We start from the raw sequence: 22494 nt of genomic DNA on the forward strand, positions 1-22494 counted from the left end.
GTCATGTTTTGTTCCCAGAACGGACAGTGGCATAATTCTCAATATAGTGATGTGTCTTACTCCAGTATGAGGGCCCAGAACCAGCTGAGCCAACAAATATTAAACAAACAGTAGCAATTTAAACTCTGAAGTCCCTAAAAAAAGTGACTGGCAGAAAAACTTTCCAAACATGTTAAGGTCTTTGGCAAAAATTAAAATGTTTCTTCTGATAATATCAGTTCCTTCTTTTGTCATCCAATATCCTGACAGTCCTGATAGCAATATGTGTTTCTAATTTTTTTATTTTCAGGATGAATTTCATTATTGATGCTGCTTCTTGCAGAACTTTATAGATCTTTTCTCTTTGGTTTTCTCTGACTCCATGACAGATCTGTTTGGGTCTTGCCACCAAGATTTCTTCCAGGAATAGAGAAAACACTGACTTAGATTCTGACAAGCTGTGGTAGAAAGGAAGGAATATTTTTATGTCCAGGTTATCTGCAGATTTTGTAGAGAATCAATTTCTAGGCTAAATACCGATCTGAATAAAAAGGTTTAGTGCTTTATTGTCCTGACTACTTTCTTCTCTATCTTCTGCTATGGCAACAGAAAGTAATACTGAATGCACCTCAATTGTGCACCCTCACTTTTCTGACATGCCTACTGCTAATCTAACACCAAATGCAAAAATCCCTGGAATAGTTTTATACTGGCAGTACTGCAAACCTCTGGTGTCCATCTTCAAATTGACTGGTTTATTTAATAATCTCTTATGATTCTCATTGCTTTTGGGAGTCTGTACTTGCTAGCCTTTGGTTAAATGAATTCTTCTATCAGTATCTCTTGAGATATAACTTCATTCTGAATAAAGAAATATTAACCATCTTTTTGACCTGTAGATGGCCTACAGCTTATCTGAATTTACTTCTTATCTTTTGTATCTCATAAATGATGCTACACTGATGAAGTTAAAATAAAACCTTCAAGGTAATAGAGTAAATGACTATTCCCCAATTATTTTTCAGAACAAAAAAATGTCCTTGAACACACTGGAACTGCTTGAGAGCACATCAGCTGCTTCTCAGTTTAGTCTTGTTTTCAATACTAAATCTGATTTCCTTCCTCTCCCCCACCCACCCATTCACATTCCTTTCTACTTCAGTTCTGGAATGTGTGGTCTATGGCCAGCTGACAACTTTTTTTTTAAAAAAAAATAAATTTGAGGATATTTAAGCAAGGCATTTTAAAGATCTATGGGTTGTGAGCAAGCAGAGCTGCTTGAACAAGCAGACAGTAGCTTGAATGTTTGCATGATTCCCACCTATATCTTAGTTATGAAACTGGCTATTGTCGGTTTCAAAGGATTTTAACAACTTCAGCTAATCTGTAGTGCTATCAATGAATGCCAGGAGATACCTGAATACCTTTCAATAACCTGATTGCTTAATTTCAGTCTTAAATAATTTTTTAATGTTTTACACCTGCATCTTTAAGTTTTATTCTTCTACTCCTTGACTAATGCAAATCGAACTAATTTATAAATAATTGGATTTTTTTCTTGGAAAGTTGCACTTTTTGTCACTGAAGATCAGAAAAGACCCCTTATACTACACCACAGAAAGAAAGTGGTGGCACCAGGCAGACACCCCTTCCAATATATATTCAGAATATAATGCAAACACTGGATCAAAATTAAGAGAACTTGCTGCTCCTTTGGAAGAACACCAGAGTTTCTTTAAAGGGGTACTCTATTAAAAACAAAAGAACAAACAAAAAACAACAACAGACATTGGATCCTCTAAAACAGTTGCTTTTAATGTAATCTGCTCTAAGATTATGATTATGATCTTTGTGTGAGTAGTGGACTTATGAAGCAACTTACCAATAAGTTAAAACAGGGTAAGTTGTCTAATGGTGTTTACCAAACTAGAGGGGGTGGGGGCAGTGGGAATCTGCCTTACCTGACCTGGCACAATACTGAAGAAGTCTCTGGATGTTAGTATGGGACACCACATGTGTCAGAGTTACAGTACATTTATGATTTGTACGTTTAAATATTCACTAATCCTGTTTTATTACAAACACACCATGGATTATAAATATCTTCTTTCATTAGACCAGCTTAGGTACTCATCAGTCATTCATTTTGGTGAGAAGGAGCAAATAAGTAAAAGGATGTGCAAAGGACAAGCTTTTTTGCTGACTTACTTCCAGACACTGAACACTCATTTTAATTCCCATTGAGACCCCTGTGAGCACTCACTTCCATTTGATTCTCTGCTTTTTATGGTGCAGACTTTTTTCTTCTGTTCTCTAAAAGAAATTTCTGGTAACCAGCAGAATACCAGGCTGCCTTGGGACATCAGACAGATAGGAATGTAACAAAGATGTTGACTGCATCTTAAATGTGCTAGGGCTGTCTGGGTTTCTCTGAGTTAGTTCCTGGGTAATCCTGTGGAGAAATTATTACAAATGGGAGCATTAGGTTTCTCCATCTTCTACAGCTTTCCTGAAGAATTTCTATACTTGACAGCAAAGCCTCTGTTATGCTGTTGCAAGTGTATGTTTGGTGTACATCTGTTGTACACAGGGCCTTTATTTTAAAAAATCATAAACCCAAATTTTATTCAAATCATGTGAAGTAAGGTAAAAACTGATTGTTTGCGTTATGCAGAGTAAAGAGAAAAAGGCTGTAGTCTTTCTGTGGACCCTATCCTCCAAATGACCACCAAAAACATAAAAAGGAGATGTAATCCTAAATAACTGCTCTTGATGGTTTTATTCTTGCTGCTGCAACTTCTTCCAGAACATTCAGGAAATATTTGCAAGTTTTAAAGTGTATACCTCCTTATTTTATTTCACTGACTTCTAAAGTGAGTGCTGGATTAATTTTAAACTCTACACTTTTTTCCATTTCTAACCAGCGCAGGGAAGTACACCTAACCCAACCTGTGAAAGCATATTGAATTCCAAATTTTCTTTGAATGGCTTAAAGAAAATTCTTAGATACACTGGATGTTTTGGTTCCTGTTGAGACAGAGTCTGAAAGTGGACCAGGAGGACAACCTGGTGCTGTTGTATGGTCTGCATTTCAGTGTGAAATGCAGAAGCACAGGGTGTCCCACCACAGCTGTGTTGCCTTTGCTGCCATGGACCTTCCCTTTCAACTGAACACTCACTCCTCAAAGACATTTCTCTGCTTTGGAGTTTATTCTGTGTCTGGCAATTGGTATATCAGCAGAATCACCACTGTATTGATCATCCAGGGAAAAAAGAAAAGTGGTTGTGGCAAAGAAAAGATGCAAAGAGGGCACACTTTCTTCTACTTTTAGAAATTACCAGATGACACCCATATCCTGTGGGAAGACATTTCAGACTCTATCGTGTTTCCTTTGCAAAGATTTTTTTAATTCATGTTTGATATTACCATGAAATATCAAAATATTTGGTAGTGAGGATGGCTCTGTGACAGAAACTGCTAGTGATGGGGATACCTAGACAAATATTTTAATTTTGGGGACAGTGTGTTTATAAGATCTTCAGTTCTTTAGGAAGAATGCCCACTGTGCATGAAGAGAAATGCATTGAAATTGTACCCTTTAAAAGTGGTAGACTTTTTTTCTACTATGAAAATAAAGACATGAAAACTGGCTTCAAAACACATTCCTAATGCTTAAACCATTCTCTGGAATATACAAGTACTTAGACTGAGGGGGGAAATGGAGAGTAGATGAGGAGATTATTAAGAAAAGTATTATTTTTTAAGGTCGACTGTTACTGTAACACAGCTTAGCTGTACAACCATCCAAAAGTTTTACCACCTATGACAATATTTGAACTTATTCGAGATCAGTATTCACTGCCAGCAGTTAGTTAATTAGGTATCCAATAATTTTAAATGTCAAACAGATTGGTTCTTTATCTAGAATGGACTGATAAGAAAATATTTATTTACTCCATTCAAAGCAGGTTGGATCACTTGGCTTATTTTAGAGCATACTTTACCACACTGAAAGCCTGGCCAGCAGAATCAACCCTTTGGATGAACCTGGATCCAAATACTAATGGCAGCAGCATGCCTTCAAATACCTGTTTGAAACATGAAACCCCTGCACAGAAAAGGAACTGAAGACTGCAGCAAAGCTGTAAAACTGTGACTGAGTCTCAGTCCAGGAGTTTCAGTTGATATGAGGTTATCTGACACTATTGTAGTGGTGTACTTTTCTCTAAATCTGAAAAGATAAGAAAGCTGTCATCTGTCACTTTTCTGCATAATAACTGTTTCAGGCTTTCTCTAAAGCTTTCAGATTAGGCTTCAGCTAAGAAAAAGATGTTTGTTTATTTTGTTGGCACCTGGTTTCCTAAAAATTATAATTCTGACTTTTGTTTGGGGGTGGAAGGGCAGGGCAGGGGGTTTTGTTTGTATTGTGTTGTTTTGGCTTGTGTTTTGGTGGAGAGGATTTGTTTGTGTTTGTGAGTGTTTGGGGGTTTTTGTTAGGTTTTTTTTTAATTAGTTTTCTTTTTTTCCTGTTTTTAATTTGAAAACCAGAAATTCACACAGGTTGTGGTAAGTCTTGTTTTCCTACTGTGTGTGAGCTGAGTCCACCTACACTAATGTCACTCCAAAAGGTTCCACATAATGAAATGGTTTCTGAAAACTATCTGACACCACGTGTATGGCCTGTGCTGAAAAGCAAGCAAGTGGGGGATCCTTCTAATAAGCCTCAATATAGATGCACACCTCTAGAAAAAGATAGATAGGAGATTTCTATCCTAGAAAGATAGAATGGAAGAAAACATTGAATACTACTACTATTGTTTTACTTAAAGTGGAGTAAAAGGATTAGATCAGTTTGGCAGCCATGCCAAGGATTTGCTGTGTGTTGTGGTAACAATTTAAAAAATTTGGTCTGTAAAATATTAAAATTGGGATTAATCAGGATTAACACACATTGGGGGGTGGAGAATGTGAAGGTGACAAGGAGACTTAATAATACATACTTCAGTGCTGTGATTCACATGAAAAAAATACCTCATGGACTCTTGTGTCAATAAATATATTATTATCAATACAATATAGATACCCCCTTTACAAGAAGAGCATTTAAAACAAGTTTACATCCCTTGGGTTATTTTGGGTTTGTTTTTAATTTACTCGTCCCCTGATCCTCTTGCTTATTTCCTCTGGCAATAGCTACTCCTAGCCTAGAAATGAGCTCTGCACACAGAGGAACTCTGCTGTTAACCATGATTTCAGAAGTGTAAATCTATGACAGTAAATACCCTAAAGTCAAAACAGGCTAGATGTGAAGCTTTTTTTCTCATGGCAGTTTGAAAAAAATATATACAAACTAGAGGAATATTTTTTTGTAAATATTCTTTTTTGCTTTTCCTGTTTCCTAGTGACACAGTTGGAAGCAGGAAACTCTTTCCGAGTTTTGAGCTGCAGTAGTCCAAAGGATATCCTTGTCTCTCTCCACCTCTATAAATAAAGAGGGAGAACTTTTACACTGCCTCTAAAAATCAGAATATGTAGCTTCTAGGTTGTTTTCAAGAAGAGTCACAGCTTTTCATAACCATTTGATTTGTTTACAACTAATAAGAATTGAAGAATTACACATATTACACACCCAAAGTTACTTTTGGACAAATATTAGATTCCCCTCCCATGACACACAAAGACTTGGCATCTAGTTATTTACTTCTACCTGCAAGAGAAGTTTAAATGTAAGATCAGATTTTAGTTAAAAAGGGATCAGATTTTAGTTAAAAAGGCAATACTTTGTTTAAAGTTGAACAATTTTAGGGCCTCTTTCTCTTTCACTTGGTAAATTTTCCAGAATACTTCATACCTTAAAGTAATCCAATATTTGTATTGATAGGATGACCTGAATTAGCATTGCCAACCTTGTTCAATAAGCCACAATAGTCTCATCTTGATGTAACTTTCAGGGTTTTTTTTGTTGTTTTTTTGTTTTTTTGGTTTTTTTTTAAAGATACTTATTTCTGGAACATCTGCTTAATTACTCAAGCTGCTTTGCTACAAGCCGACACCAAAGTTAGTGGAAATGTGTGGTTTTGAGGAGGAGCCCTATAAGCTTGTGGGTAGCTGCCTGAATATCAGATTTCCTATTCCTACAGCAAAATGTTGAAATCACAAGAATGAGAAGAGTATGTAAAACTTCAAAGATAAACTCAAGAAGTTAAATTCATTTGCCTTATCATCTGTAAGTTAAGAGTATATTTTTTTTAGTCTATAAAAAAGAGATAACTCTCCTATTGATTAATTAAAAGTAGCACAAAGTTCAATATCTGCATCTAGAAGCTAAGCAAATCCTCATAGAAATAAGGTGCCAGTTATGCAGAAATGGCAGTAATTAATCTTTATGCTTATTTTGGTAAAGACTACAATAGATTTTCCATTATGGTTAATGCATAAATCAAAGTTGAAAATCATATATTTATTCAGAATAGCTATTTATATTTTATTTCTATTTAGGACATAATTTAGGAAATTCCCAGAGTTTCTCATATGCAGGAGATCAGGCTGTCAGAGCATCAGTGGAATCCTTAATAAATGATCTGCTATTTTGTCAAGATTTATTGGGTGAAACTGGCTATGTTGAGGTCAGTGGAAATACTGTCACCACTTTAAACTATACCAAAATGTTGAAATCTTTTATTTTTCTGGGGTATCTAAATACCCAGTAGTAGTAATTCTGTATTATGAATCAGGATTGTGAATTATTATTTTTGAAATTATGGTACTGTCAGAGGATGAAAGCAGGGTTTTACTTCTCTGCAAAAAGAGAAGCAGGAGGCTGCATTAACTGTGCTATGGCCATGGTTCACCAGTTGCACCTGATCCAGAACATCCAGTCACTGAGTTTGAGACAAAAGTGTGAACTGCAGGATCAGCAGATGAAGGTGTGTGATTTTTGCAGCTTCTCTGAAAATTCACTTTCTCTGTTACCTTAAGATAGCAGCCATTTCCAATCACAGTGGTACTGAGAGTAACATACGCTGGAAATTTCTGCACTCCAGTTTTCCATCACTCTTCCTGTTGAGAAGTGATTGTACCTTTCCAGCCAGCAGAGAGGTGGCTGAGTCCTTCCATACTGTGCAACTGCTGTCTCTGTAGGGAATAAGGCTCATGCTGGTACTTTGGCATTGTTTTAGCTGCTGTATGACCACCTGCTGAGACAAGATGGAGAAACAAATCTCTGAGTCACGGATCCCTCTTTTAGGCCACAGACTTTGACTTTCCTACCTGCAAAGAAGACTGATTTCACTTTTGTCATCAAGATCTAGCTAAAGACAGAGAAGAAAGGATCAGAAATTCCACTTGCAGCCTCTTGTATGAAGGGATCTAACACGGAGAGCAGAAAAGGAGCAAAGAAATATATATTGAGAGAGAATTTGTGTTCACAGACAGACCAGTAATCATCCAAACAAACTAAAACTGGGCTATGAAACATATAATTGCTTTGTTTTTAACTACTCCCTGCCTGTTTCCTACCTGTTTCCCAGACATTTCGAGAGGAATGCAAAAACTTTCATCTACCCCTCCTTTGAACATCCTCCCTGCCCTGGACAGACACATATACTCACTGACCCCTAATGTTCACTAAGGACTGAGAATATTTTTACCTTCTTTTCATCTGGGAAGAAAAAGACTGATCTTTCCACAGCCAAATGCATGTTAGTAGCCTGTTTTCATCAGGACTGTGCTGCTTCAGAAGCAGACAGGCTGACCCCAAAGTAAGATCATAGAATCACAGAATAATTTGGAACCTAAAAGGAAGGAACCTTAAAGATCATCTAAATCCAACCCTCAGCATGGGCATGGACACCTCCCACTTGACGAGGTTGCTCAAAGCCCCATCCAACATGGCCTTGAACCCTTCCAGGGGTTGGGCATCCACAGCTTCTCTGGGCAACCTGCTACAGTGTCTCAGCACCATCACTGTAATTTATTCCTAGTCTAACCTAAGTTTGTGTTTTAACTTTTGCTTGTTATTTTGTATGCATTTTGCCTAGGCCTGGAATAAGATTCTTAAACCCATTCAAGAAAAATCCCAGTGTCTTTATTTCCAAAAAGAAAAACATGAATGATGAATAGAAGGTGGAAAGGGATATGGCACAGTTGTGACATTCTCATCACTTATTCTAGCTGTTAAAGCAACCTATTCTAGATGCCAAAGGCTTTTTTCTCTGCCTGAGCAAACAAATTCCCACCTTGCACTGAACAGTCCCACTATTTGTTTAAATGTGAAATGAAGATGGATTCTCATGTAGAGGCTGTGATGCTGGGAAGAGAGGGCAAGGGTTGGTTGGGCTAAAGGCAGGAGAGCAATTCAGTCCTCATTTCTGTCCCCCCAGCTGAAAACAGATCTCCCCATTCCTAGGATCTATATTAAAGGGGGCTGGGTGATGGTAGTTTCCTTTGTTTCCGTGCTGTTTAATATAAAACTATTCTGACAATATGCATAAAACTTCCTTCTAGTTCTCTTTCTTCTTACAGCAGAAGTAGCTATGTCCCAAGCAAAACGAATGTTTCATCCTGTCAGGCTTGGGTGGAAAGGGGAGGGGAGGATAAAACATGAACACAATTAAAAATGTTTATTTATAATAGTGTCTGGCAGTAGCCAGAGTTTTAAAAACTATAAATAAGCAAAGGTCATAGTTAAGGATGAGAAACATGTGCCATACACATGTTTTTAAAAATGTAGATAAAGAAAACAGATAATTAATAGTATTTTGTAGACAGCTCGTTACAGGAGACTCATCAAATCTACCATTACAGTCTTCAAGAGTCTCAGAAAGCAGCTGCACCCCTAAGCCCCGTCAGGAATGTAAAAACTGAGGTGCCTGTGTCCTGTTCATTGTGTTACTTCACAAGGATTTAATCTCCTTTTCCACCTTTTTGTTTTGGTTTGAAGACACGACTTGCTGTGCCTGGAGAAGGCCTGTGTATAGCACAGTGGGTCAAAACTTTGGATGAGCCTCTAGCTGCTGCTTTAACAAATGTAGGGTTTAAACCTCCTCCTGTGTGGAGAGTGGGAAGCAATATTCAGTGACCATGTGGTGCTAAAGTTCCAGTGAAGAGCACAAGATCTCAGCTGCTGGTTTGAAAGAAAATAAGGACAACTTCAGGAACAACCCAGCCCATGAAACTAATGCAAACCATGGTGCATGGGCAGCTGCCCCTCTCTGTCACTGAGGATGGGCTCCAATTATTTGAGCTATTTGCGCTTGCTTTTGGCAATCTTGCTTTGGAATGCTGTTTGTAAAAGGTTTCATACTTTTCTATTAAGCTTCTTAAAGGGCCATTATGCATCCACAGAAATCCATATCCATCTGGTAAGGAATGTTTCCTGACTCAATTAACACCATATGCATACCAATTACTGCCATTCTGGAGTGTGATTCAGTATTCCAAATGTGCTTGCATATTAACAGAGGTGGTTAGGGAACACAGTGGCGAAATGGTACATTGTACAAGAAAAGCATAAAGAATAATAGCTTTTTAGTGATTCTCAGTAGCTACAAGTCTTCATTTAAAAACAAGCCCTCACCATCTTGTCTTGTGGTAAGTTTATTGTCTGATACTACTTGCTATCTGTATGACAGAGAGCTTCACAAATGAGAAACAGAAATAATCTCAGTGATTTTTGCCAATTATTTTCCTGAATATTATCCTTATTTGAGGAGTATATTTAGAGGTTTTTAATCACAGATATTTAAACTGGTGCTAATATTCTTTATGCCACCATTTGAGAGAGCTTTAGGATTCTTTTTTTAGGTGAAACAGTTTTCACTCTAGTGTTTTTGGATACTAGCATTTTTGAGTATTAAGGCAATAGCTACATTCCCAGCATCCAGTTCTAATATCATAGGATTCAAGTGCAGGTGGGGCCCTTTAAAAGCCATAATGTTTTCATGAATCATCTATGTAACGCTTGACAGCAACTAAGATTTGCAAATATGTTTTTTTTTTGTATGCCTGCAATACTACTTTAAAGTGGTTTTGTTTTGGTCGGCATCATTGGTTTTCTGTACACAATACAGTAGTTACATAGTGTTTTGGTTTAGTTTAACACTAAAGGTTTTCCTTTCTAAAAGCACCAAGACAAACAATATAAAAGGGTATAATGCTTCTTATACAGGTTGGTGACTAAAATATTATGGAGGGGATTCTTGATGTTTGTGCATGGGGAGAGCAAGGCAACTCTCCATTCCTCCAAGAATGCATAGAAAGTGTAAAAGCACACTCAAGAATTACTTTCAAATCTATTGGAAATAGGTGGAAGATGGCATCCACCTGAGAGAAGGGAAGGCTGGTTTCCACTTTCCAACCACCTTTAACTGAGGGAAAGAAAACATGAGCTCTCTGAGGGAACTTGAAATAAATACCATGCTTTAGTGACAATTTCAAGTGTCTTGAAGTGGGAAATGAAAGGAAAATAGGAATACACAGACAGAAAATAATAGATTGGACTTTCTGCTGCTAAGGCAACAGGCACAGAAATTTGTTTTGACAGAAGGAATTTAGAGAAAGATGGAAGCGTGTTAGGATATAGTTGCATTGGGGGTCTATTGATATTAACAGGACTGTTACACAGCTGCTATTGGTAATTGGATTTGTTGGCTTTTCAGATTAGGACTTCTATCAATGGACTGCCCAACTTGGCCACAAAATCTACTTAAATTTTCTACAAAATTAGTTCAAGTCATGGTATAGTTTATTTTTCAAAACTCTATCCATTTAATCTTTGTCATTTGTTTTCAATTGGCCATATAAAAACAAATAGGTTAGTTATGGGAACCACTAGCTGTACATGAAATCTTGTTCAGATAGGATTACACATAACTGAGTGACAAGGACAAAATATAACAGGCAATACAACATTTTACTATCTTAAGCATCTATTCTTTAGCGAGATTTTTTAAAATTTTTATAATTGTTTTTCAGATTAAATATGGTTATTTTTCCCTTTCCTGCTACAGTAAATACATTGGCAAGTGAAACATGGGTTAGGGTAACATGTCACTTTAATTCACTAGATGACAATTAATTCACTTCAATGACAGCAAGTAACCCAGAATTCTGCTGCATATCCTTGCCATTAAGTTTTTAAGAAGGGAAACAATAGACTAATAGCTACTTTTATTTAGCACCATTCATTTATTGTCACACAATGGTACAGTCACACAAAAAAGGCATTGATAAACCATCTTTAATTTACCAGAGGGTCAGAGAGACTGCTGATGGGCTAAAGCAACGGATACAGAGGAAAGATGAGAAAAGGCAGCAAAGGCAGGATCTTGATGCTTTCTTCAATTATCTAATGGGTAGTTGAAGTGAACTGGCAGCAAGAATATTTTTTTTCAGAGGTACACAGCAAAAGAAAAAGAGGGAACAGATAAAATTTGCAGTAAAGGGAACTATTTTCAGAGCTAAGGAAAAAAATTCTATGTTGAACAGGTGACCAAACTGGAGCAGCACGCAGAGGCTGTGAAAATCTCATCAGAATAGTGAATCAAAATGTCACTGGACAAGCCCTGAGCAACCAAATGTACTTTTGAAGCTGACAATGTTTTAGCTGGGGACTTGGACCAAGTGATGTCCAGAGCTCCCTTTTGACATTATTCTGGCATTCTCTGTTTGTTCTTCGAACCAAAACTCCGTCAGTAACTACTGTGAAGTGTATTTAAAGTCCATTAAAAAGTTGCACAAATAGGTGTTGCTCTTGCTATTTGTGTCTATGACAATTGCCATTTTCCTCACCTTCGAATACCCACTTACCATGTTTTGTCTCTGCAATGGAGAGAGTATCTAAACTGCCACCTCTAAAAGTACACATTTAGGGTATTAAGAGATCTTCACTGTTCAGAAAAGTGTGGAAAATACTCCTTTGACCTTCTTTATGCAGGGAGAAATTACAGAGAGAAAAAAGCATTTTTGTATGATAGGAAAATAAAGCTTGAAATAGCTCTCTACTTGAACAATGCTCAGTTTTCAGGGTGCTAGGTTTTTCTGTGTTTTTCTCTCCTTTTTTCTCTGATAAAGGGCATGATGTAAATTCACTCAATTCTCATAAATTCTCATGTGTCTTAGGAATGAACAACACTGAGAAGCACTGGCATGTTTACAACAACACCCAAAAATATGTTCTCTGAGTGCATCTTAACATGTGTGAGAACAAGAAGGTGGCTCTCCCCAAAGACCTGCATTCCTGCCTGTGTCGGTGGGACAGAAGGCAGTGGCTGTCCATTCTCTACTTTCTGCTCTGCTTTCCACAGGACAGCATTTCAATCTTCAGTGGAGTTTTGCAGTATGAGTCTTACCTTGTACTTCATAAGGTACAAAGTTAAAAAAAAAGCTGCTTCTCCTTTAGCTGTCTAGTCAAAAAGTGTTGTTCTTCTGCTACTGTGCAAGCAAATGAAGGGATGAAGGCTAGAACATTAACAAATACGTGCCACTAATAGTATTTCTGACCAATATCAATCTGTTCTCTGAGGGAGCTGTGCAGGAGCGAGAAAGAAAATGCGTGCAACCAATATGGTTGATAAACGAACTTCCGGTTTATTGCGCAGCAACATTTGCTTATATAGTGCTTCCATGACCACACCCCTGCCACCAACATGCACTTTTATTGGACACCCAGTGTGTTTACCTGTAGCACAGTGAATCCCTGGTGCAGGTAGCACCGGAGTATGGGCCGATCTAATTGGCCTCCCAAACATGGGGTTGGGCATAGCAAAGGGGTCGCACCTCCCATCTCTTCGAGAATATTCGGGAATACTCTCCAACATTCTCCAAACCCCTCTAACATTCCACAACAACTCTGTAACTGCTGGAGTTGCATTTAGTGGCCATCAGAAATTTGCATTGATGTATACTCCCATACAGGCATGATTCTTTTTTAGGGGCGGGAAGTTTTTATTATTTGAGAACAACTCTGAAATATTAATTGGAATAAAACTTGGCTCAGCATTGAGAAACAGCTAACCCTCTAGTTTTTCCTCCAAATCTTATTTCTTTCCTTCTTGATAGTTTTGTGATAATTATTCTGCTCCCCACTGATAACTTATGGTTCTTTGTGTATAACTTCAAAGCTACATTCTTAGTGTTTAACAATTTTGCACTTGCAAAACTCTACAGAAGAAATAAAGCCATGTATTTTTTATTATAGGTCTCTAACTTGAAGAACCTCCTTAGTTCAATATAAATTTCAATGCAGCTTCTTCAGAAACCTATCAATATGAAAGAAGTGGTCTAAACCACTTTTGACATCAGATACATTGTGTATCATATTTAGAGTTATAAATACAGTATTGTAAGTGGATTGAAAATGATGCAATGTTATTTTTGTTTTTTTAAAATTATAATTCCCTATCATAAAACCAATACAGAGATGTTTCTGATAGTGCTGATGCAGACTAGCAAAAATGAAAACCCCGTTTTGTCACTTCTTTCTAACAGAGCATTGCTCCCTGGTACATAATTCCCTGCTCTGATTGCTCCAGTCTCAAATGACTCAGTTTCCACAATTCCTTAAGAGATTGCTCAGCCAGTGAAATAAGTTCAGAACTGTTCTGCTGAGCATCTGTTTTGCACTCAGTTTTATCTGTACTTCTAGGGACTAGTAACAATTCTGAACAATTTTGGTTTTATTGGTTTATTATCTTTGGTTTTGAGATGGCCAATGCCATACATGAGCTCTTTATGGAACAGGACTATCCTGCCTCTAATAGTACTGTATTAACTCACTAAATGTGAAGCTAAAAATTATTGTGTCCTTTCCATGTAAATGTTGTACTATGTGCTTTAATCCATTCTGGTTTTTCCTTCTGTTGCCTTTCAAAGTATGTCTTTTCATAGAATTCCAACTGTCCCAGTAGAAACCTGCTCTGGATTAGGGTTTTTTGGGTTTTTTTATTTCCCTCCTAGTTATTTTACTTATTCTTTTTTTAGGCCAAATCTCTTCAAGGCTTCTTTTTAATTGTTTCATTTCAATGGCTTACAGACATAACATGGTGCTAGGCTGATGTGACAAGTAGCATGAGATAGAGTCATGATGGGATAATGGTGTTTGGATACTGAGGCACTGGAGGAAATGGGGTGAGTCATTCATTGTTTCACTACTGTCAATAAAGGGTCAATGTTCAAGGAATTAGAAGGCTGATAGAGTGCCAACTTCTGGATAAGAAATAAAACAAAAGCCCCGATGGTTTGTGGTTATTAAAGTTTCCATGGCTCTCTTCCAATACAAACATACAATTTTGAAATCCTGACAAAATTCAAATTGACTTATTTACATTCTGCCTCCCCATATTTCCTATTATTGTATAACACATTCTCATTACTTAATGGCTGCGTAATGTCCTGTGATGTTAAACAGGTGCTGCTGCTGTTTTGTCCCTGGGAACATGATCTAAATGTAAATATGTAGTTTAAAATGAATCACCTGGATCTCTAACCACTGATTCCTTTTTATATTGTTCATCATCTAATGGCTAATACCATTTCAGGATTATCTTCCTGAATTGATTAATTTCCCTGTCAAATACTCTCTAGGGCTATGCTTAGACAGGCTAACTAAAAATCCTGGAGACTTTTGATGCACAGAAATAAAAATAAAAAGGAAATAGCCACAAATAGTATTTTGTTTACTTCCCAGGTCTAAGAAAATTGACCTTTCACTTCTGTTTTAATCAACAAAAGAAAGACTTTAACTGTAAAAAATTAGTAAAATTAGAAAATATTTCATTATACAAGTTAATCTCTGGTCTGGCCTCTGTCTGCCAGGAAGTTCACCTGAGCAGGACGTGGCATGCCAGGACTTCTTAAGTGCTTCTTAAGTTCTCCCAGCTGAGTTTGTAAACAGAAGGAGACAAGTGCATATGACATTCTGATTGATGACCAAACCGAGACAGAAAACTGTTAGGAGACATACCCTGAAGTGTGTTCCTTTTAATATACTTTGCAATAACCTTGGGCTAGATTTAAAAAGATTTAAGAGAAATTGAAGGGTCCAAGGTCAACTATAAATTTCTATTTAACAGCACAGACACCTACAATATAAAGTCATAATTCTTTTTGCACTCACCAAAACACACTGAAGGAGCTTACACCCAATCACATGCTATCTGCTGTGCACTGTAGGCACACATTTTGTGTAAAACAGATAATTTTAGAACCCAAACATTGTTCAGTGTTGGCTACTTTTTAATTTGCAGTGCCATGATTTTTTCTCCTCTCATTTTACAATGGAATTTGGGATTGTATCACCAGATTTGGGATTGTATCACACAGGAAATTCAGTTTGCATGTTGTGAGCAGTTTGAAATTATACCTTCCAAAGTCTGGGAAAAAGATTAGCTACTGCCAACACTGAGTGTTCTGCTGTCCTGGCTGGTGACAACTGAAGCAGGAGTACCAACTTTTATAGGTGCTGAGGTCCTTTTTTCAATTTGGCGTGTTAGACTGTGAGATCTCAGGGCAAGAACCATCACCTGTGCTTTTACATCATAAAAATTTGACCTCTTTCACATTTGAAGATGCTAGTGAAGGAGGAGGGAGATGACTGAAATTTTCTTCCTTTTTTTTTTTTCTTCCATTACTACAAATATAGGATCAGATGGATAGGGAACTAGTAAGGAAACTCTCCTTATTTTACACCTCTAATGCTAGGAATCGCAACTACTTTTCTACCTTTACTGTAGGATTTGATAGATGGTTTCAGTGTGACTGTAGACCTTCTTGTTCCTTAAGAACACAATATTAATCAAAAACTTTCAGGATCAGTGAGTTAGAAAAAATGTTAAATCTCTGCTGGCATGTGTTTAGGGCTCGGTTTGACTAAATAATTCCATTCCTTCTCAGCAAGGTTAATACTGAATGAAATCCATGCTATGTCTCAATAAATGCTCTACTCGTGCTTTCAAAACCAGTATGGATGAGACAGAACTTTTCAAAACTAAAAAGCACTTGCAAATTTAAATGGTATGTAGTGTTTCTTTATGATAAAGAACAGTAAGCAACCATTGCAATGTTGAGTGGTCTCATGTAACACAGTACATTTTACTGTCTGCCTGTAAGCCTTAAACAACTCCACTTTTAAAAGTAAAAGATCAAAGTATTTATGATTCTTTAAAACAAGAGCTGTACAGAAAAAGATTGGTCCTAAGAAAATTCCTATTAGCCTGGAATTTCACCAGGGCACTAATCCTTCTACCATTTATTAATAAACTTAGTGTCTAAAGGCCCCAGTTAGGTATTAGAAAGCAGCAACAAGAGGCATTGTAAATGTGCAATACAACTCTTCCCTAAGGGACTATACTAAAATATTGTTTTTAAAAAACTGATTTCTTAAGATAGCTTTGGGGTCATGGAAGGCTGTTAATAACTTTGGCCTAGATCTTGCAATGAAAATGTGTGTTGTGAGTCTCAATCCAGTATGAGAAGATAAAGAATTTGAACTTTTTGTAAGAGCTCGTTAAAAATATATGTGACTATTACAAACTGAAATTTTTGTCCACTTCCAGCAAAGAAAACCAGGGTAGCTCGCAGCTGATGCTGAAAATGTGCCCTAAGGACTACTAATCATAACACATAATACACTATTGAGAACAGTTCAAAGCCTAAAGTTCCACAAATAACACAGAAACACACCTAGAAACTAAAGACATCCGCTTGTTGTTGACCTGGATGATGAAGCTGTCTTTGACTGCAGTTCAAACTTTAGGTTTAGGTCATGCCCACCGCATTATTTGAGGAATCTGATGTCAGCTAATGCACAGACCCACCCTGATGTCAGTGGCTGGCCGGTCAGCACAGAGCTGGCTGGTGGACTGTGCTGTTTCTTGGTCTACACTGACCTTTACTCATGGCCTCCAACTCCTTTCCCATCAGCATAAGTGCGAAATGCACTTTGCACACGCTTTTTTCTAGAGCTGCAGGAACAATGGGTGTTTTCGAAACTGGATTCCCAACTCGCATAATTTTTCCAGCTTCTTATTCCTAAGAATAAGAAGCCTGGGCTGGTCGCACCCGCTTTGCACTGCCGTTCGTTCTTGGCGCATCTCTCTCTCCCCTCTTCCCCCACGTTCTCCTCCCGGATTACCGGACACCCAACGCGGGCTAAAAGCACCGCGGTGCGGCGCAGGTAGCGGCCGCCCAGGGAACTCCCCGCAGCTGCGGGGCGCGGGGGGGGGCCCGCGGCCGGTGGGTGGCGGCAAGGAGGGGGCCGGCTGCTCGCCGCGGGGTCCGCCCAGCGCCGCCGCTGCACGGGTTGCGGCAGGAAAGGAGCGGCGGCTCCTCCTCGAAGGAGGAAGGGGGGGGAATCGGGTCCCTCCGAGCGCCGCCGGCCGCAGCGAGAGGCGAGGCGGGGCGGGGTGGGGTGGGCGCAGGAGGCGTGGAGGGGGGGCGCGGAGGGGTGCGGAGGGGCGCGTGCCATGCGCGGCGCGGTAGCCGGCGGGTCGGTCGCTGGCTCAGCATGCGCGGGCTGTGCCGCCCTCTCTGCCTGGTGGCCGCCGTGCTGGGGCTGTGCGGGGGCAGCAGGAACTGCCCCGACCTCATCGTGGACCGCTGCCTCTGCGCCGCCGAGCGCGGCAAGGGGCCCGGTCGCCCGGCCCTTCGCATCAAAGTGGTCTGCACCGGCGGCGACTTGGTGGAAACTTTGCAGCCCGCCGTGCTGCCCGACCGCACCGTGTCCCTGTGAGTACGGCCCGCGGGGCAGCGCGCACCTGACGGCGGCCGCCCCGAGATATCCCCGCTGAAGCGCTGGCGGGGGGTGTCCCAAAAGAGGCTGGAAGGGCGGGAAGGCGCAGCCCTGGGTGCGGGGGGACCCCTCGGCGCGGCCGTGCCCGCCACCACCCTGACCGCTGCTGCAGGAGCGGGAGAACCGCTCCGCAAGCATGATAAGCATGGCCCGGCTTTTAAAAAGTATATGGGACTTAGTGGTGGGTTTTTGTTGTTGTTGTTTGTTTGTTTGGGGCTTGTTTGTTTTAAGTTTGGAAGTTCTTGTCGGCGTTTGGGTCGAGCTGGGGAAGCTGGGCTTGCTCTGGTGTAAATTGCATCCTTCTGGGCATGGCGGTTTGGAAAATGTCAGTGACAGCAGAACTGATGGAGCTTGGTGGTGTGCACCTTTCCGCCGCCGGCATGGTGAGCTCAAGCTGTCCCGGGCAATAAATGAATGAGATCAGTAGTAGTGAACTGGTGTTCTGTGTAATTAACAGAACTTCTCTTCTCCACTCCAAATAAAGTTTGGAATTTGATGTCTCTCTTTTTTTTTTTTTTTTTTTTTTTTTTTTATCAAGAGTTTGAGTTCAAGCATTTAAAATGACACAATCTCCAATATTGTTCTGAGTTCCCTGATAATTGAAAGTGACTCATGGCTTCCCCCCCCCACGTGTCTTGGAAATAAGCTATTATGTTTTGTTGCCTGTTGCACATAGCTAAACTTGAATAAATGGCATGTATTGTAAGCAAACTAGTGGAACTTCTTGTATCAAGTGTAGGTGAAAGTGATGATTCCTGTAATGGACCCAAGCAGTAATAGCTGTGTGACATTTACCCTTTAGATAGTGTACTTATCAACAGATCTTCTACTGTTGAATATAGTTCTGCTGACAATTCCTGCTGTGAACATCTCCACTGTTCACTGCATCTTCTTTGAGTCAACAATTTTAGAAGACAACTGGTAAAGATGGTAATTTATAACATCTGGGCATCTTACGCTTGTAAATGTACAGATGTGCTGCATACGCTTCAGTTTTAGCTACAACTGTTGAGTGAAATTTGCTTGTTAATATACAAGATAAAATAACTAAATTTTCTGCTAAATTTTAATAGAAGTAGAATATTCTATGTTTAGAAGTATTACATCAACAGAAGTTTTCAACTAGGTGATAAAAGCTACTTTTGTAATTTATATAACTGGCTATATAGTTACAGTTTGTACTCCCCAAAAGTATAAAATGTTATCACCTTGGACAGGCAGAAACTATTTTTTTCCATTGGTTAAAGATCTGCAGAAACTCTCACACTCAGTGTGTCTGTAAAGTTTTTCTTCTTAAGCACTGATTCAGTTTTATTTGTATTTTCCTTTTTAAGAAACACTTCTTTTAATCAGGTAAGCACCAGTAGATGAATCCAGCTGACCCAAAGATCAACAGAAGTAATGTAATGGAAAAAAAATTGAATTGGAAACAGAAGTGAGGAAAGATGAATGGGGAGGTGGTGTGTTTGAAGTTATAGGTGGGAGGATTTGCTCAGTTATACAGATGATTTAAGGCACCAGTAGCAAACTTGACACTCTCACCATAAACATGTGTGTTTCAGGTAACACTTGCTCATGCTAATTAGAAGGATTCTGTATTAGTTTTTTTTAAACCTACAAATAGCCATTGATCTGAGAGCTGATTAGCTGTCTTTAGTTGATATAAAGCATATAAACTATTGTGTTTTGTTGTATTTTAGATGGACAAAGTACCTTGCATCACCTCAAAGTTATCAAGTTATCCTCATAGTCAGTCTTCTTTTTTTTTTTTTGTTTTTGTGTGTGTGTGTTTCTCAATAAGTAAATTTAAGGTTAAATCTTGAAGGTAAAGAGGGAAAATTTTAAAATATGTGTTTGGGACACAGTAATTTTCAGTAGCTGGAGAATACAGATGACAATTTGTTTGAATGTGTCAGAGACATTCCATGAGAAACTGGTTTTGATGAATTAAATTACACTTGGGAGATGTGGCCAGCTGCAGAAAATAATGACAGAAAGCTCAAACACTTGTGCTCTTAGATTTGTTTTTGTAGCTGCATGGACGACAAGCAAAAGAGAACATTCTAGTGAATGCTGCCTGCTTCTATTCATTTTTATGGGCCCACGGAGAGAAAGAGAGCTATAGCATATGAAACATAGCCTTTTGGTTTACTTTAATAATTAAGAAATATAGAGGTGAATAAAAGAAGGAATATGCAGATGCAGTAACACTGTAGTGAAACAGTGCAACAAACAAGTTTGGGGGGTTTGGGCAGATTACTTAATCTTATCATATATATAGTTATTAGATAAGGATGCTGCTTCTCTAATGCTGTATCCTTTTGGAAGGAAAGACTGAAGCCAGACTCTTTTAACTGTTCCATAGTGGTGACAGATGAATTACCTCTGTTGTAACCTTTACCTTTCATTTACATACTAGATAATGCTGCTAGTTTAAGAAGTTGGGTTAATGTTTTTGCGGTTTTTTTTTGTTTGTTTGGTTGGTTTTTTTGACCTGAAAGTATCAGTACTGAAAATACTTCTGACAGTTGCTCACAGTGACTACACGCTTTTGTGAAGTCACTGAAGAAATGCTTATTTTTGACTGGTTCAGACCACCTCTTTCCTGCTTATGAGGTAGGGAAGGTTGCATAATTTCTTTGAAATCATACAAACACTGAATGGTCCCAATAATAAACAATAACACTAGAAATAAAAGTAAGTTGATAAAGCAACTATTCCACCCCTTTGATTTTATGCTAAAACAAAACAAAAAAACTAAAAACTTTTCCTGGACTCTGTTTGCCTGTCTTTATTTACTGCTTCAGAAGTGATATTCAATGCTTTATGTTGACTAAAGAAAAAAAAACTTAGCTGTAGGTTCATAAAGTATTTGCATGTGTCTTCTTCAAAGGAATTCTAGCCCTTATTGATTTGCACAGTATTTTTGTGCCCTGTATATTGGGGTAGGGGTATAGGAGGGGAATTACTCTTCTGTTGTTTTCCATGAAGAATAAAGCTATTGGATCACTAATAAATGAGATCTGCTTGCTCCACTTTGCTTTTGGTAGGCATAGAAGTGTAGAACCAATAAGGATGAGTTGTATCCCTTCAGCATGATACAGTTTTATCAGTTTAGACTTAATGGCTGAATACTTGGGAATTCTTATCTTGAATCAATATTTGACAATATATTTTTTTTAGTAATGTGGTTGGGTTCTTAAAGTGTAACTCAAGAGAAAAAGGTTTGCAGTTTTCTTTCTCTTCTGTGCTAATGGAAGGTTTAGTTTTTAAACTTTTGTCTGATTTGCTGAAATATAGGTTATGTGGAGTACAATGGTGAAAATCATGGTGCTGCATTTTACAATTTGGAATTCCTACAATTTGAAATTTAAGGAATCTGCAGATAAGATTCCCTTCTGAGTTATTCCATGTAGAGAGGACAGGGTCTTGGTAGGTTATTTACTGTATGGGCTTTTTTTATTTGTTTTTTTTTCTGTCAGGGGGCATTAAAAAGTTTGTTTATAGCCTTAGAAGTTCTCAGTTCAATACATGTCTTTATCACTGCGCAGGAATACTTAGGAAGTGACAAACGCCATCATTTTCTGATAGTAGAATCATTATTTTTTCTTCCTCCCTCGATGCCAACATATTATAATGAAAATCGTTCCTTTTACAAATTTTACCCACAGATGCACCTATGGAAACTGAAATTTTAACTGTCGTTATAGAAATTAAGACTATTTAAGGTAGTGCATGGCTCATAGCAAGTCTATATCATAAAAGACTCTTCATGTTTATTTATTTTTTTTATCCATGCCTTTCTTCTCACTGAATTGGAGGTTGTCTCAAATTCCTCAGATTCTCAGTTTCTGAGTGAGGCTACATGACTCCAGTGGTAATCAATTGCTGTAACACCTACATAGGGATTTTTGTCTTCAAAGTACTTTACAAACATTACATAGTCTTCTGAAAGCAGCAGACTGCTTTTCTCTGCCCCAAAATTACTTTTAAATCACATTCATTTATGTCATGTCTACTAGTATTTATTCAAAGTTACTGTATTACTATGTATCAATTTTTGTATTTTGCATCCCTCTATTCAATTTAGAAAATATCAATATTGTTTATTTATTATAAGCATCTTGTTCTAAAAATAGATCATAAAAATATTCTTTATGTTCCAAAGAGCTTAGAGTTCAAGTTAGCCAAAGCAAACAAAGCAAGAACTGAGGAAAGGATGAATAAAAAAATATTATTCAGTCATTTTATTTCCCTATCTTAAAGGTCACACCTTTTTCTTTATTGGTGTGGGATCTTGCATAGTGTTGCTAATTTGAAAATAACAGCGTTATTGAAGAAGGTGTCTAGCTCTCATTACAGAGGTTTTTCGCAAACATTTTTGCCTTGTTTAGCTTCCTGTGTTCACTGAAAGTGGCAGAAAAAACAGAATAAAAAACAGGTTTCCTGTTCCATTATTTATGTGTATATACATATTTATACATGCTTTCTCCAAAAGCCTTAAGAAAAGAATATTTGGAAGACATAAGGCTTGGAAGGTCTAGGACAGATGTTAAGGGAGAGCAAAATAAAGAGAAGAGAAAAACACTAAAGATGATAAGTCTTTAGGTATTAGTCTAATCTTCCTTGATATTTCATGGTATGTATTCAGCTAGAGTGTCTAGGAAATACCACAGCAGAAAGTACTTTATTTTTCTTTGTATTATTTAGAAAAAGAGAATGTTTA

General features: G+C 38.2%; 1 protein-coding gene across 1 annotated transcript in view; it reads left to right on the plus strand.

Annotated features, from left to right (window-relative positions):
- The first annotated feature begins 17414 nt into the window (after positions 1-17414).
- ADGRA1 (adhesion G protein-coupled receptor A1) overlaps positions 17415-22494 on the plus strand; it is a 241772-nt gene continuing 236692 nt past the window's right edge. Inside the window, exon 1 of the mRNA XM_071748609.1 lies at positions 17415-17704. Within this exon, the coding sequence (XP_071604710.1) occupies positions 17484-17704 (221 nt within the window). The 5' untranslated portion in view covers positions 17415-17483. The remainder of the gene's footprint in view (positions 17705-22494) is intronic.

Source organism: Heliangelus exortis, chromosome 7, assembly GCF_036169615.1.
Source record: "Heliangelus exortis chromosome 7, bHelExo1.hap1, whole genome shotgun sequence".
Taxonomy (NCBI): Eukaryota; Metazoa; Chordata; class Aves; order Apodiformes; family Trochilidae; genus Heliangelus; species Heliangelus exortis.